Source organism: Mugil cephalus, chromosome 2, assembly GCF_022458985.1.
Source record: "Mugil cephalus isolate CIBA_MC_2020 chromosome 2, CIBA_Mcephalus_1.1, whole genome shotgun sequence".
NCBI classification, from domain to species: domain Eukaryota; kingdom Metazoa; phylum Chordata; class Actinopteri; order Mugiliformes; family Mugilidae; genus Mugil; species Mugil cephalus.
This window is the reverse complement of record NC_061771.1, coordinates 28318831-28330943: the sequence shown is the minus strand read 5'-3', so window position 1 is coordinate 28330943 and position 12113 is coordinate 28318831. Positions and strand designations below refer to the sequence as shown.

The 12113-nt window shown below is 39.5% G+C and overlaps 1 protein-coding gene across 1 annotated transcript in view; it reads left to right on the top strand.

Moving 5' to 3' along the window:
* LOC125003710 (selection and upkeep of intraepithelial T-cells protein 2-like) overlaps positions 1-8490 on the top strand; it is a 31284-nt gene extending 22794 nt beyond the window's left edge. Inside the window, exons 3-5 of the mRNA XM_047577823.1 lie at positions 2523-2591; positions 7774-7878; positions 8166-8490. Coding sequence (XP_047433779.1) covers positions 2523-2591; positions 7774-7878; positions 8166-8311 — 320 coding nt within the window. The 3' untranslated portion in view covers positions 8312-8490. The remainder of the gene's footprint in view (positions 1-2522; positions 2592-7773; positions 7879-8165) is intronic.
* The last annotated feature ends 3623 nt before the right edge of the window (positions 8491-12113 follow it).

Genomic DNA, 12113 nt, shown 5'->3' with positions numbered 1-12113 from the left:
TCGGGGTGAGCATCACCTAAACAATAAACAAAACGATGGATTTGAAAACTGACTTGCCTTTTACCAAAAGAAAAAGAAGTCAACAAAACAAGAGGTTTTCTACCCTCATGTTGACATGGCACACTCGGGACTTTTTCTTTCTATCTGGCGTCTTGATCACATAGTCTGTGTCGCTCAACTTCCGCTCCACCTCATAAGGACCACAAAACATGGCTTGAAGACAAGACCCAACAACAGGCAGTAGAACTAACACACAGTCACCTGGGTGAAAATTGCGACTGAGTGTGTTTTTAATCATACTGTTTTTTCATCTTAGACTGCGCAGCGGAGAAGGATTTACGCGCCAGCTTTGGTCTTGACGTATGATTCTCGCTTCGGGTGCGAGAGTTTCCCGGGTTCAGATCCCCGATGAGCCCCCTTTTGTGTTACGTCCTGGCTCGAGAGGCGCAACATAAAAGTGGGGACACATGATGGAGTTTCAAAAAGTATTTGTTTTACAAGAAGGGACAGAAAAACAGGTGAGCCATGATGAGCTTCTGCAGTGGAAAAATCATCCCCCAGGCCTCTTCAACAGGCCTTTTAGTCAGTCTTCTCAGGTGTAGCTGATTAAGGTGATTAGGCACAGGCCGAACACACCTGTACAGCCAGTGAAAATGCAGAGGGCGTAACAAGGCCAACAACTTAATGTACTGACATGATGTAACTGTGTCTTCAGCTTCCATCTTTATTGTAGCCCATGTAACATTGTGGAATTAAGAAATCCAACTCCCCAGATGAAACAATGTTTTTGTTCTTGGTTTTTATTTGCTCCCGCGTTCTTTTTACTCCGGAGGTGTCACATCTGGGCGATGAGACTAATTGTCAAACTCGCGATTCATCTGTGCAGCGCAGTGTTTGGGTTTCGTGGCTTCGTTAATCTCATTGAGCCATTGTTGTGTAATTTACGCATTAATGCAATCTGCAGTCCTTTACCATGCCTTATGGCGCCTCTTCGATGCAGCCGCGGCGTTTGACTTTTCGAGATTTCGAGTGGGATTTACCTTTTCTTCTTCATATTTGAGGAGAATCAGTCTTTGCTCCTTTTTTTCAGCTTTACACTTTGACAACTAAACAGCTGCTGTTATGACACTCAACCACAAATTTAACTAGACTTGGCCAGAAACAGAAACTCCTCCCTCCCTCCCTGCAGCTCCACAACATGAATTTCTTGAAAAAAAAAAAAAAAAAAGCGGTCTTACTATGCTAATCAGACAGTCTGATAAAAATAGAGTCTGATTAGCATAGTTTCATTAGTTTCATTAGTTGACATTTTTTTAACAATGGCAGTAACAACATTGTTCGCTTTCGTGACTGTTGCATCATTGATTGGTGAGTTTATATGTTTATATGAAATGACTCCTCTGTGTCATTATTACTTAGACACGCTCATTACTATCATTATTAATTATTATCATTTTTAATAATTATTACTATGAATAGTGATTATTATTATTGCTGTGCTTTATATGCGTGGTGAGTAGGATTTCACGCTACTTTAAATTTCTTAGTGAACTTTAAACGTTATAAATAGTAAATACTTGATTTTTTAAAATTAGCCTTTTTAGCTGAGAGTGGTTTTCATAGTTAGTAGTTTGTGTTGTATGGACCGAGGGCTTGAATAATGTGTATATCCTATTACTTTGACAGGCTCATTGTTATCATTATTATTAATTATTATTACTATGAATAGTGATTATTATTATTGCTGTGCTTTATATGCGTGGTGAGTAGGATTTCACGCTACTTTAAATTTCTTAGTGAACTTTTTACGTGTTTATTCGGTATATATCGTTGTAAATGCTGTGATGAGGGTTTCTGTCTGACACATTTCGACGCCGGCCGGTCTCTTTCTCTCTCTCACTCTTCAAGAAAGTGCCCCCTAGTGGTGAGCTGATCAAACTGTATTTTTTTCTGGTTTGTTTCCCCAGAAAAACGTCCCATCATCAACCAGACTCAGCTGATTAAAGTACCAGAAGGATCTAATTTGACTCTACAGTGTCAAACTGATCCAGAGATCAACCTAACAAACTACACCTTGGACTGGAAGAGAGTGGACATCCCAAATGTCTCAGACCACTTTGTCTACTCCCGTCGACGTGGGACAGATCATCCTGAGGAACAGATGCAGCGATACAAGAACAGAGCAGAGCTGATTAAAGAGGACCTGACCAGAGGATGGATGACTCTACTGATCCCCACAGTCCAGCAGTCTGACACAGGACACTTCAGATGCTTCATCCCAAAGTTCAGCGTCGACTTTGTTTTCAATATTAACGGTAAGTTTACTGAACTCACAACGTTGTGTTGTTGGTGCCACACACCACAGGACCCCCTCAGAAGACCCATGTCCTTCTCTGATGAGACACCACAAGGGACAACTACACAGTATTAGAAAGGTGGTCATAATGATGTGGCTGATCTGTGTAGGTGGATAAAACTGCAAGTTAATAATAAAGTTTGTGTTTTATCTGTAACTGTGACAGTGACAAAGAGAGAGGATGTCGCCATGACGACGTCTCCAGGATACAGAGTCATGAACCCCACTGTGTCTGGTAGGTCTTTATTTATTTCACTATAGTTTGGAATAAAGTTATTAATCTAAACTATGTTGTGTTGTTAAATTAAATCCCATTTGAGTTTATTCCTCTAAATTCAAGAGTTTAATTTCTTTCAGGTCCTGTAGAGGAGAGAAGCTACTGGATCATTCTTGGTGTCTGTATTTGTTTCCCTCCTTGTTCTTGGTTTCATCGTTGGAGTCCTGGTGAAGAACAGAGGGATTAGTGAGTTACAGACTTTTACATTTTAACTGGACATTGTGATGAACATGTACTTTATTTATATCTAATAGTCAGACTTGACTGTGTTTAGCAGCTAAAGCTACTTGAGGCTTTACATTTGAAGTTCAGGGGCCACATTCAGAACAAGTTGATCTCAAGGGGCTCAGATCAATAAGAGAAAAATAACACCAACAACCACAGACTCTTCCTACAATAAAAGGTAGATGAACAGAGAACTGGAGAGAATGAGTTCATTCACCTGGAAACTGGTCTCCATCTTCTTACAGGGATTTGCAGGAAGAGCAGACGGAGAATAGATGAAGAAATGGGAATGCTGAGGAAAGAAGATGAAAGAGACAAAGACGAGGACGTCACCACAGTGAACGTGGTCATGAACCTCCAGCAGGGTCAGCTGTGATTCTGGAGGACTCTACCTTCAGTAGAGCATTTAATGAATCAAACTCTGTTCATAGTAGATGTATTTATTCTGTTAACTATGATATTAATTTATGTGCTGCTCTTTGACTTGATGATTGTTGTTTTACCTCTTTTTCTTTGTTGCTATTTTATTTTTTCTTACCTTTGAAGCACTTTCTTCATATTTTGTTGAAATGAACTCTTTCCATTTTAATATTAATGTGTTTTGTATTTTTATTAGTATTACTGGTTGTAATAGTTTTTTCAGTCGGACACTTGAACATCAGTCATTAAGATGAAAACCCTGCTACAGGATGGTTACTGATAAAGCTGTATTGTCATCTATATATTGTGTGTTTATATGTGATTAATTCAGTGTGTTTTTATTCAATTTAAATGAGCTGTCTTGTTTTTTTGAGTCCAGTTGTCAAACTTAATGCCCTTGAGCCAGTGGCAGAGCTACATGGTGGCCGAGGGTGGACATGGCCCCACATAGTTTGTAGTAATTATGTCACGTTCTCAATAAACGTATGGTTCCTGCACAATACAGATGGAAAATACAGAAATACAATGTTTATTATAGTTTTTATTATGGATTTATTATGATGCTTATTCTATATTTAAATACGTTTTTGACCTACATTTAAACAAAGCATTTAACAGAAAACTTTGCTGTGATCCTCGATGCTTCACTGCCACCTTGTGGTTGTAGTTTATCAGTGCAGCGTAGTCCTGTTGCTCCTGAGTCTAAACAGCTTTATCTTTGTTTTTCAATATAAATACACACAGAACAGATCGATAACACGCACAATAGAATGAACACATTTTAAATTCATTAAAACATTTGCATATATTTTAAATACATCAGTGTTTTTTCAGATAATTTGAGGTTAGAATCAGGTTGATGCAAATATTTTATAAAACAAAGTAAGAATAATTTACATACAGTAGTTATGATTTTTATATTTTATACATTTATGACCAGATTGTGTTCAGAAACAGAAGAAAAGAAGAAGAGGAGAAATGGGCCAAAGATAAAGGTGTGCAGATTTCTATGGGTGACGTAAGTGGCGAGGCTAAAGGCTATTTATTAGCCTCTTGCTAATATGTTGCTATCAGCCACAGAAGACGACTTTATTTGGTCTTTACTTTTGCTGAACTAGAATTAGAATTGAGGCATCATGTCATGCGAATAATTTCACCCATAAGCGACCTAGTCTGGTGTGTGTTTGCAACACAACAAGTGCAAATTCAATTGCTATACGCTATATGCTAAATGAAATAGCTTCTAATATACACTGACATGGCATTTTGTTACATGTGATATAGCTTTTTAAATAAATTGTAGTGTGTTATGCTCATAGGGTGATAACAAATGTTACGGTCATTTTAATTGGGTAACTGATGCGTGTGTGATAATATTGTATCTTAATTGTAAACTCAGGGGCACTGCTACAGTGTTTTGGAGCTGGAGCACCCACTGGCCACAATGAGGAGTCAGATACTCCCACAGCAGCCACAGACATGGTCCTGGAGTCTGATGAGCGGCCACCTACCACACAGGCCTCTTCAGGGATGGTCCTGGAGCCATCTACCCTCTCAGCCTCATGCTCCTTGCAGGACTCCTCAGGTGTGTGTGTGTGTGTGTGAGTGTGTGGGGTGGTGTATGTGTGCGTTTTTGCATCATTCTTTACTTTTGTAAATGCTGTGAATAACATCTTTACTAATGACAATACCATTTTATTTTTTATTGGAAATGCCTCAACCATAAATCTCTGCTTTATCTTGTAATAAGCAGACGAGGCCTGATAGCTGCTCTTGTTCAACTTGACTTAACATCTCTCATGAATTTCATAACAGTCCGGAGCTTCCCGCATGGCTACATACAACCTCTAAGCGGGCCGCGGCACATGCTCATAACTACTGTGGCATGCTGGGTAATGGAGTTCTCAACCTCTGAACTCATAACGTCACACAGCCAGGGCATAAATCAGGCCAGGACCGCCTCTGTAGCTTCATGATTAAGACTTGACATCGTTCACTTTTGCATTATTACCTTTTCCCAACACTCTGTTCACCCGTCAATCAACTGGAGTCACGTGACATACAGAAATTCACGTAGATGACTGCACAGATTCTTTGTTTTTACATTTTTCATACAAGTCAATTAATTACATGAAGGTATATGAGTGTCTGTTAATTTTAGGAATGAAATACAATTTATTTAGAAGCAGTTTGTGTTGTGTGACCTGGGATCCCCCTCCTCTTCTGACACGCACAGGCTGTTTGACTCTCAGCAGAAAGTTACGCCCACTCCAGTTAGGCTCACTCCTCTGACTTCCCTTGGAAATGAGGAAATGTTCTTACACACGCCCACAGCTCTGTTGCTCCTCCCACTAGTCAATAAGAACCGCGCTGTCACAAACCAAAACACACGACAGCGGGCAGGCGCTGCGACACGGTTGTCAAGACTTAATTAGTTTTATTATTATTATTATTATTATTATTATTATTATTATTATTATTATTATTATTAGTTGACATTATTTTAACAATGGCAGTAACAACATTGTTCGCTTTCGTGACTGTTGCATCGTTGATCGGTGAGTTTATATGTTTATATGAAATGGCTCCTCAGTGTCATTATTACTTAGACACGCTCATTACTATCATTATTAATTATTATCATTGTTAATAATTATTACTATGAATAGTGATTATTATTATTGCTGTGCTTTATATGCGTGGTGGGTAGGATTTAACGTTACTAACTTTTCGTAGTGAACTTTAAACGTTATAAATAGTAAATACTTGGCTATTAGCTTTTTAGCTGAGAGTGGTTTTAATAGTTAGTAATTTGTGTTGTATGGACCGAGGGCTGGAATAATGTGTATATCCTATAACTTAGACAGGCTCATTATTAATTATTATCACTATGAATAGTAATTATTATTATTGCTGTGCTTTATATGCGTGGTGAGTAGGATTTCACGCTACTTTACATTTCTTAGTGAACTTTTTACGTGTTTATTCGTTATATATCGTTGTAAATGCTGTGATGAGGAGACGGGAAGAGAGCGAGGGTTTCTGTGTTATAGTTCCTGAGGCAGGACACCAAACCGTGTAGTCTGAGACATACAGTTACGGCATGAGTCATACCGTAACTCGGCAGCCACTCAGGTGCCTGCCGGCGCAGAAGGATCCAACACACTCAATCACCACGATTACCATGACCTGGATGACTGAAAACCCTCACAGACAACACACTTAATCACAGCGCACACAGATCTGTCTCTCTCTCCCTCGTTCTTTCTCTTTCCTCTCAACAAAGTGCCCCCTAGTGGTGTAGTTCTCTTGACACTTTTACAGTTGTAACAGTTCTTACTGGGTGCAGTGCGTGTAAGTGAACACTGTGGTTTATAGGTTTGTGTGCGTTTTGAAACATTCTGAATAGGTTTGTAGTTGAATATTTTGTAGAAATACTTGCTACAAGGGAATTTTTTGGTCCGGATCAATTTTGACCATACTATGAAGGTACAGAATATGAACAGTGTGTAAGGGTTAAACTTCTTAGTGAACTTGTAAATGCTGTGATGAGGAGACGGAAAGAGGAAGTATCGAACACACTTTGACACCACAAGCCGGCCGATTTTTCTGTTTCCCTCATTCTTCCTATTTCTCTTCAAAAAACAATTTCCTTTGTTCTTGATGCAGCTTTGTGACAGAGGAACGTTTGATCCTCATCCTCAGGTTGACATGAACTGATCAAACTGTTTTTTTCTGGTTTGTTTCCCCAGAAAAAACGTCCCATCATCAACCAGACTCAGCTGATTAAAGTACCAGAAGGATCTAATTTGACTCTGCAGTGTCAAACTGATCCAGAGATCAACCTAACAAACTACACCTTGGACTGGAGGAGAGTGGACATCCCAAATGTCTCAGACCTCTTTGTCTACTTCCGTCAACGTGGGACAGATCATCCTCATCTACAGATGCAGCGATACAAGAACAGAGCAGAGCTGATTAAAGAGGACCTGACCAGAGGACGGATGACTCTACTGATCCCCACAGTCCAGCAGTCTGACTCAGGACGCTTCAGATGCTTCATCCCAAAGCTGAACGTCCGCTTTGTTTTCAACATTGTTGGTAAGTTTACTGAACTCACAACGTGTGTTGTTGGTGCCACACACCACAGGACCCCCTCAGAAGACCCACGTCCTTCTCTGATGAGACACCACAAGGGACAACTACACAGTATTAGAAAGGTGGTCATAATGATGTGGCTGATCTGTGTACGTGGGTAAAATATTTGTATTAAAATATTTATATTTTATCTGTAACTGTGACAGTGACAAAGAGAGAGGATGTCGCCACGACGACGTCTCCAGGATACAGAGTCATGAACCCCACTGTGTCTGGTAGGTCTTTATTTATTTCACTATAGTTTGGAATAAAGTTATTAATCTAAACTATGTTGTGTTGTTAAATTAAATCCCATTTGAGTTTATTCCTCTAAATTCAAGAGTTTAATTTCTTTCAGGTCCTGTAGAGAAGAGAAGCTACTGGATCATTCTTGGTGTCTGTATTTGTTTCCTCCTTGTTCTTGGTTTCATCGTTGGAGTCCTGGTGAAGAACAGAGGGATTAGTGAGTTACAGACTTTTACATTTTAACTGGACATTGTGATGAACATGTACTTTATTTTATATCTAATAGTCAGACTTGACTGTGTTTAGCAGCTAAAGCTACTTGAGGCTTTAACATTTGAAGTTCAGGGGCCACATTCAGAACAAGTTGATCTCAAGGGGGCTCAGATCAATAAGAGAAAAATAACACCAACAACCACAGACTCTTCCTACAATAAAAGGTAGATGAACAGAGAACTGGAGAGAATCAGTTCATTCATCTGGAAACTGGTCTCCATCTTCTTACAGGGATTTGCAGACGGAGAATAGATGAAGAAATGGGAATGCTGAGGAAAGAAGATGAAGGAGACGAAGACAAGGACAGAGACAGAGACAAAGACGAGGACGTCACCACAGTGAACGTGGTCATGAACCTCCAGCAGGTTCAGCTGTGATTCTGGAGGACTCTACCTTCAGTCATTTAACTCTCATCTTGAGGATGAACTGCTGCAGTATTTTATTATTTCAAGTTGTTGTGTCTGCCTGGGTTTTCTCCAGGTACTCTGTTTTCCTCCCACCTCCAAAGAAATGCTCGTTAGGCTGATTGGTGATCATGAATGGACCCTATGTGTGAGTGTGAGTGGTTGTTTGTCTCTGTATTAGCCCTGAGATAGACTGGAGACCTGTCCAGGGTGAACCCCACCTCTCACCTGATGCCAGCTGGGACAGACTCCAGAACCCCTGTGACCCTAGTGAGGATAAGAGGTAGCAGAAGATGAGATGTCTCTGTTCACCATGATATTTCTTTAACCTGCCTCGCCATTATTTAAGTATTTTTTTACTTTTATTAGTATTATTGGTTGTAATAGATTTCACAGTCGGACACTTGAACATCAGTCATTAAGATGAAAACCCTGCTACAGGATATATATATGATAGGGTTAGTGATTCATTCGCTGTGTTTTTTGTTTGTTTGTTTGTGTTGTTGTTGTTGTTGTTGTTGTTGTGTCTTGCTCTTTTGAGCCCAGTTGTCAAACATGCGGCCCTTGAGGCAGTGGCGTTGTTCTGAAGACTGTATGACAGGGCAGGTGATGAGCACAGACCGACCACTAGAGGCGCAGTGTTATTTTGTACATAGTGGACAAGGTTGTTGCTCTGAATCAGATGGTTGTTATTAGATGTGCGTCCAGAGAAGTGTGAGTTGAGATATGTTTGACAACCAGATGCATGTTATTGTTGTGCTGCTACACGTTACCTGTTAGATTCAGGTTTATATCTGGTGCTAATGAGTGTGTCCTCGTCTCCGTAATAATTACGGGTGCTAATTATCAACAGTAATGATGAACGGTCATTTATTTTATATCATTCCGTCTCTTTTCTTTCTCACTTATCTTTACGTGATATACACATAATTCTGGTGATTATGTGTGTTAGATTTAATCTGTCTGAGGATGTTAATAAGATGCTAAGGGTGATTATTATTATCATTATTATTACTGTGTATTTTGTTATTAATGGGTATTATTATTTCTGCTTATTTCAGAACCACACATATAAACACACATGAACAGCCATATTTGTAAAGGGTGACTTTCAGTTGAATTAAAGCACCATAAACTGATCAACTGTCTCCTCCTTGTCTTGGGGGGACCTTGTGGACTGAGTTCTGACCGACGCACATTTCGCGATTGCGAAGCAGAGAAGCCAGTCAGATTTTTTTCTATGAGACTCTACATTACAGGCGGAGCTACGCCCACTGGCCACGCGGGACTGCGCCATTATTTGACAAAGTGCGATGCAGAACATTAGCTCCTATCATTTCCTGTTGCTGTTTGTCTCCGATTCGGGCACAAGATCCTCTTGTACTTGTTGGATCTGAGCCTCGTCCCCCGCCTCACTTCCACTGCCACTTGCAGCCATCACACGCAGCAAACTTTCTTAGCATGTTGTGTTTTTAGCACGTTGTCACTCATGCGACCAGACTTTTCTTTTCTTCTTTATTTATTTTCGAATCTTCCTTAGCTGCTCACCGACCACTTCTGACACCATGTGTTGTCTTGTTTTATCTTGTAATAAGCAGACGAGGCGTGATAGCTGCTCTTGTTCAACTTGACTTAACATCTCTCATGAATCATAACAGTCCGGAGCTTCCCTTTGCTACACTTTGCTCCAGTTCATCTGAAACCAGCTCCGTGGGGTTAAAGTCTAGAGACTGGGCCACGGTCCACTCCATGTTGTTTTTATCCTGAGGTAGTTCTGGTTTAGGTCTGGACTAAAGCTTTGGCTCATTACCTGTGTAACTATAACTATAAACTAAAGCTCTGGACCTGTGGTGCACGCATGCAGACAAAATCCTTGGTTCAGTTCCATGTAAGAAAAAGAAAAACCCACGATGGTCACAGAAATAACTAGAAACTGATTTAATTATGATGCATCCATCTGTTTTAGTGCCAAGAAAAAACAAGTAAATTAGGAGGATAATGACATTTAATCAACTGTTCTTTAAAAATAAATAGGTTTCTTATCAGCAGGTTGAATCCTCATCTTCTTATAAAGTGCGTCTGTTGTGTTCAGTCTGGTACCCAGGTACCTAAACGAGTCCACGGCCTCAGTGTGTTTGTGCCCACACACATGAAATAAACAGCTTTTTATTGTCATTGTAGGAGAAAATGACCAGAGAACTTAAACTATTTAAGAACTTGGATCCTCAGCATTAAGACATTTACAAAATACTCCCCATAGATTCTTAGTTTGACTCGTGCACATGAAACTTGATTAGAAATCTAGACGTTTGTAGTAATTATGTCACGTTCTCAAATAAACGTATGGTTCCTGTACAATACAGATGAAAAATACAGAAATACAATGTTTATTATAGGTTTTATTATGGATTTATTGTGTAAATATGTTTTTGACCTACATTTAAACAAAGTGTTTAACAGAAAACTTTGCTTTGATCCTCGATGCTTCACTGCCACCTTGTGGTTGTAGTTTATCAGTGCAGCGTAGTCCTGTTGCTCCTGAGTCTAAACAGCTTTATCTTTGTTATATATAAATATATATAATTTAACTACACACAGAACAGATCGATAACACGTACAATAGAATGAATACATTTTAAATTCATTAAAACATTTGCATATATTTTAAATATATCAGTGTTTTGTCAGATAATTTGAGGTTAGAATCAGGTTGATGCAAATATTTTATAAAAAAAAGTAAGAATAATTTACATACAGTAGTTATGATTTTTATATTTTATACATTTATGACCAGATTGTGTTCAGAAACAGAAGAAAAGAAGAAGAGGAGAAATGGGCCAAAGATAAAGGTGTGCAGATTTCTATGGGTGACGTAAGTGGTGAGGCTAAAGGCTATTTATTAGCCTCTTGCTAATATGTTGCTATCAGCCACAGAAGACGATTTATTTGGTCTTTACTTTTGCTGAACTACAATTAGAATTGAGGCATCATGTCATGCAACTAATTTCACCCATAGGTGACCTAGTCTGGTGTGTGTTTGCAACACAACAAGTGCAAATTCAATTGCTATTACGCTATATGCTAAATGAAATAGCTTCTAATATACACTGACATGGCATTTTGTTACATGTGATATAGCTTTTTAAATAAATTGTAAATGTGTTATGCTCATAGGGTGATAACAAATGTTACGGTCATTTTAATTGGATAACTGATGCGTGTGTGGGTAATATTGTATCTTAATTGTAAACTCAGGGGCACTGCTACAGTGTTTTGGAGCTGGAGCACCCACTGGCCACAATGAGGAGTCAGATACTCCCACAGCAGCCACAGACATGGTCCTGGAGTCTGATGAGCGGCCACCTACCACACAGGCCTCTTCAGGATGGTCCTGGAGCCATCTACCCTCTCAGCCTCATGCTCCTTGCAGGACTCCTCAGGTGTGTGTGTGTGTGTGTGAGTGTGTGGGGTGGTGTATGTGTGCGTTTTTGCATCATTCTTTACTTTTGTAAATGCTGTTTAATAGCATCTTTACTAATGACAATACCATTTTATTTTTTTATTTAGAAATGCCTCAACCATAAATCTCTGCTTTATCTTGTAATAAGCAGACGAGGCCTGATAGCTGCTCTTGTTCAACTTGACTTAACATCTCTCATGAATCATAACAGTCCGGAGCTTCCCGCATGGCTACATACAACCTCTAAGGGGGGCCGCGGCACATGCTCATAACTACTGTGGCATGCTGGGTAATGGAGTTCTCAACCTCTGAACT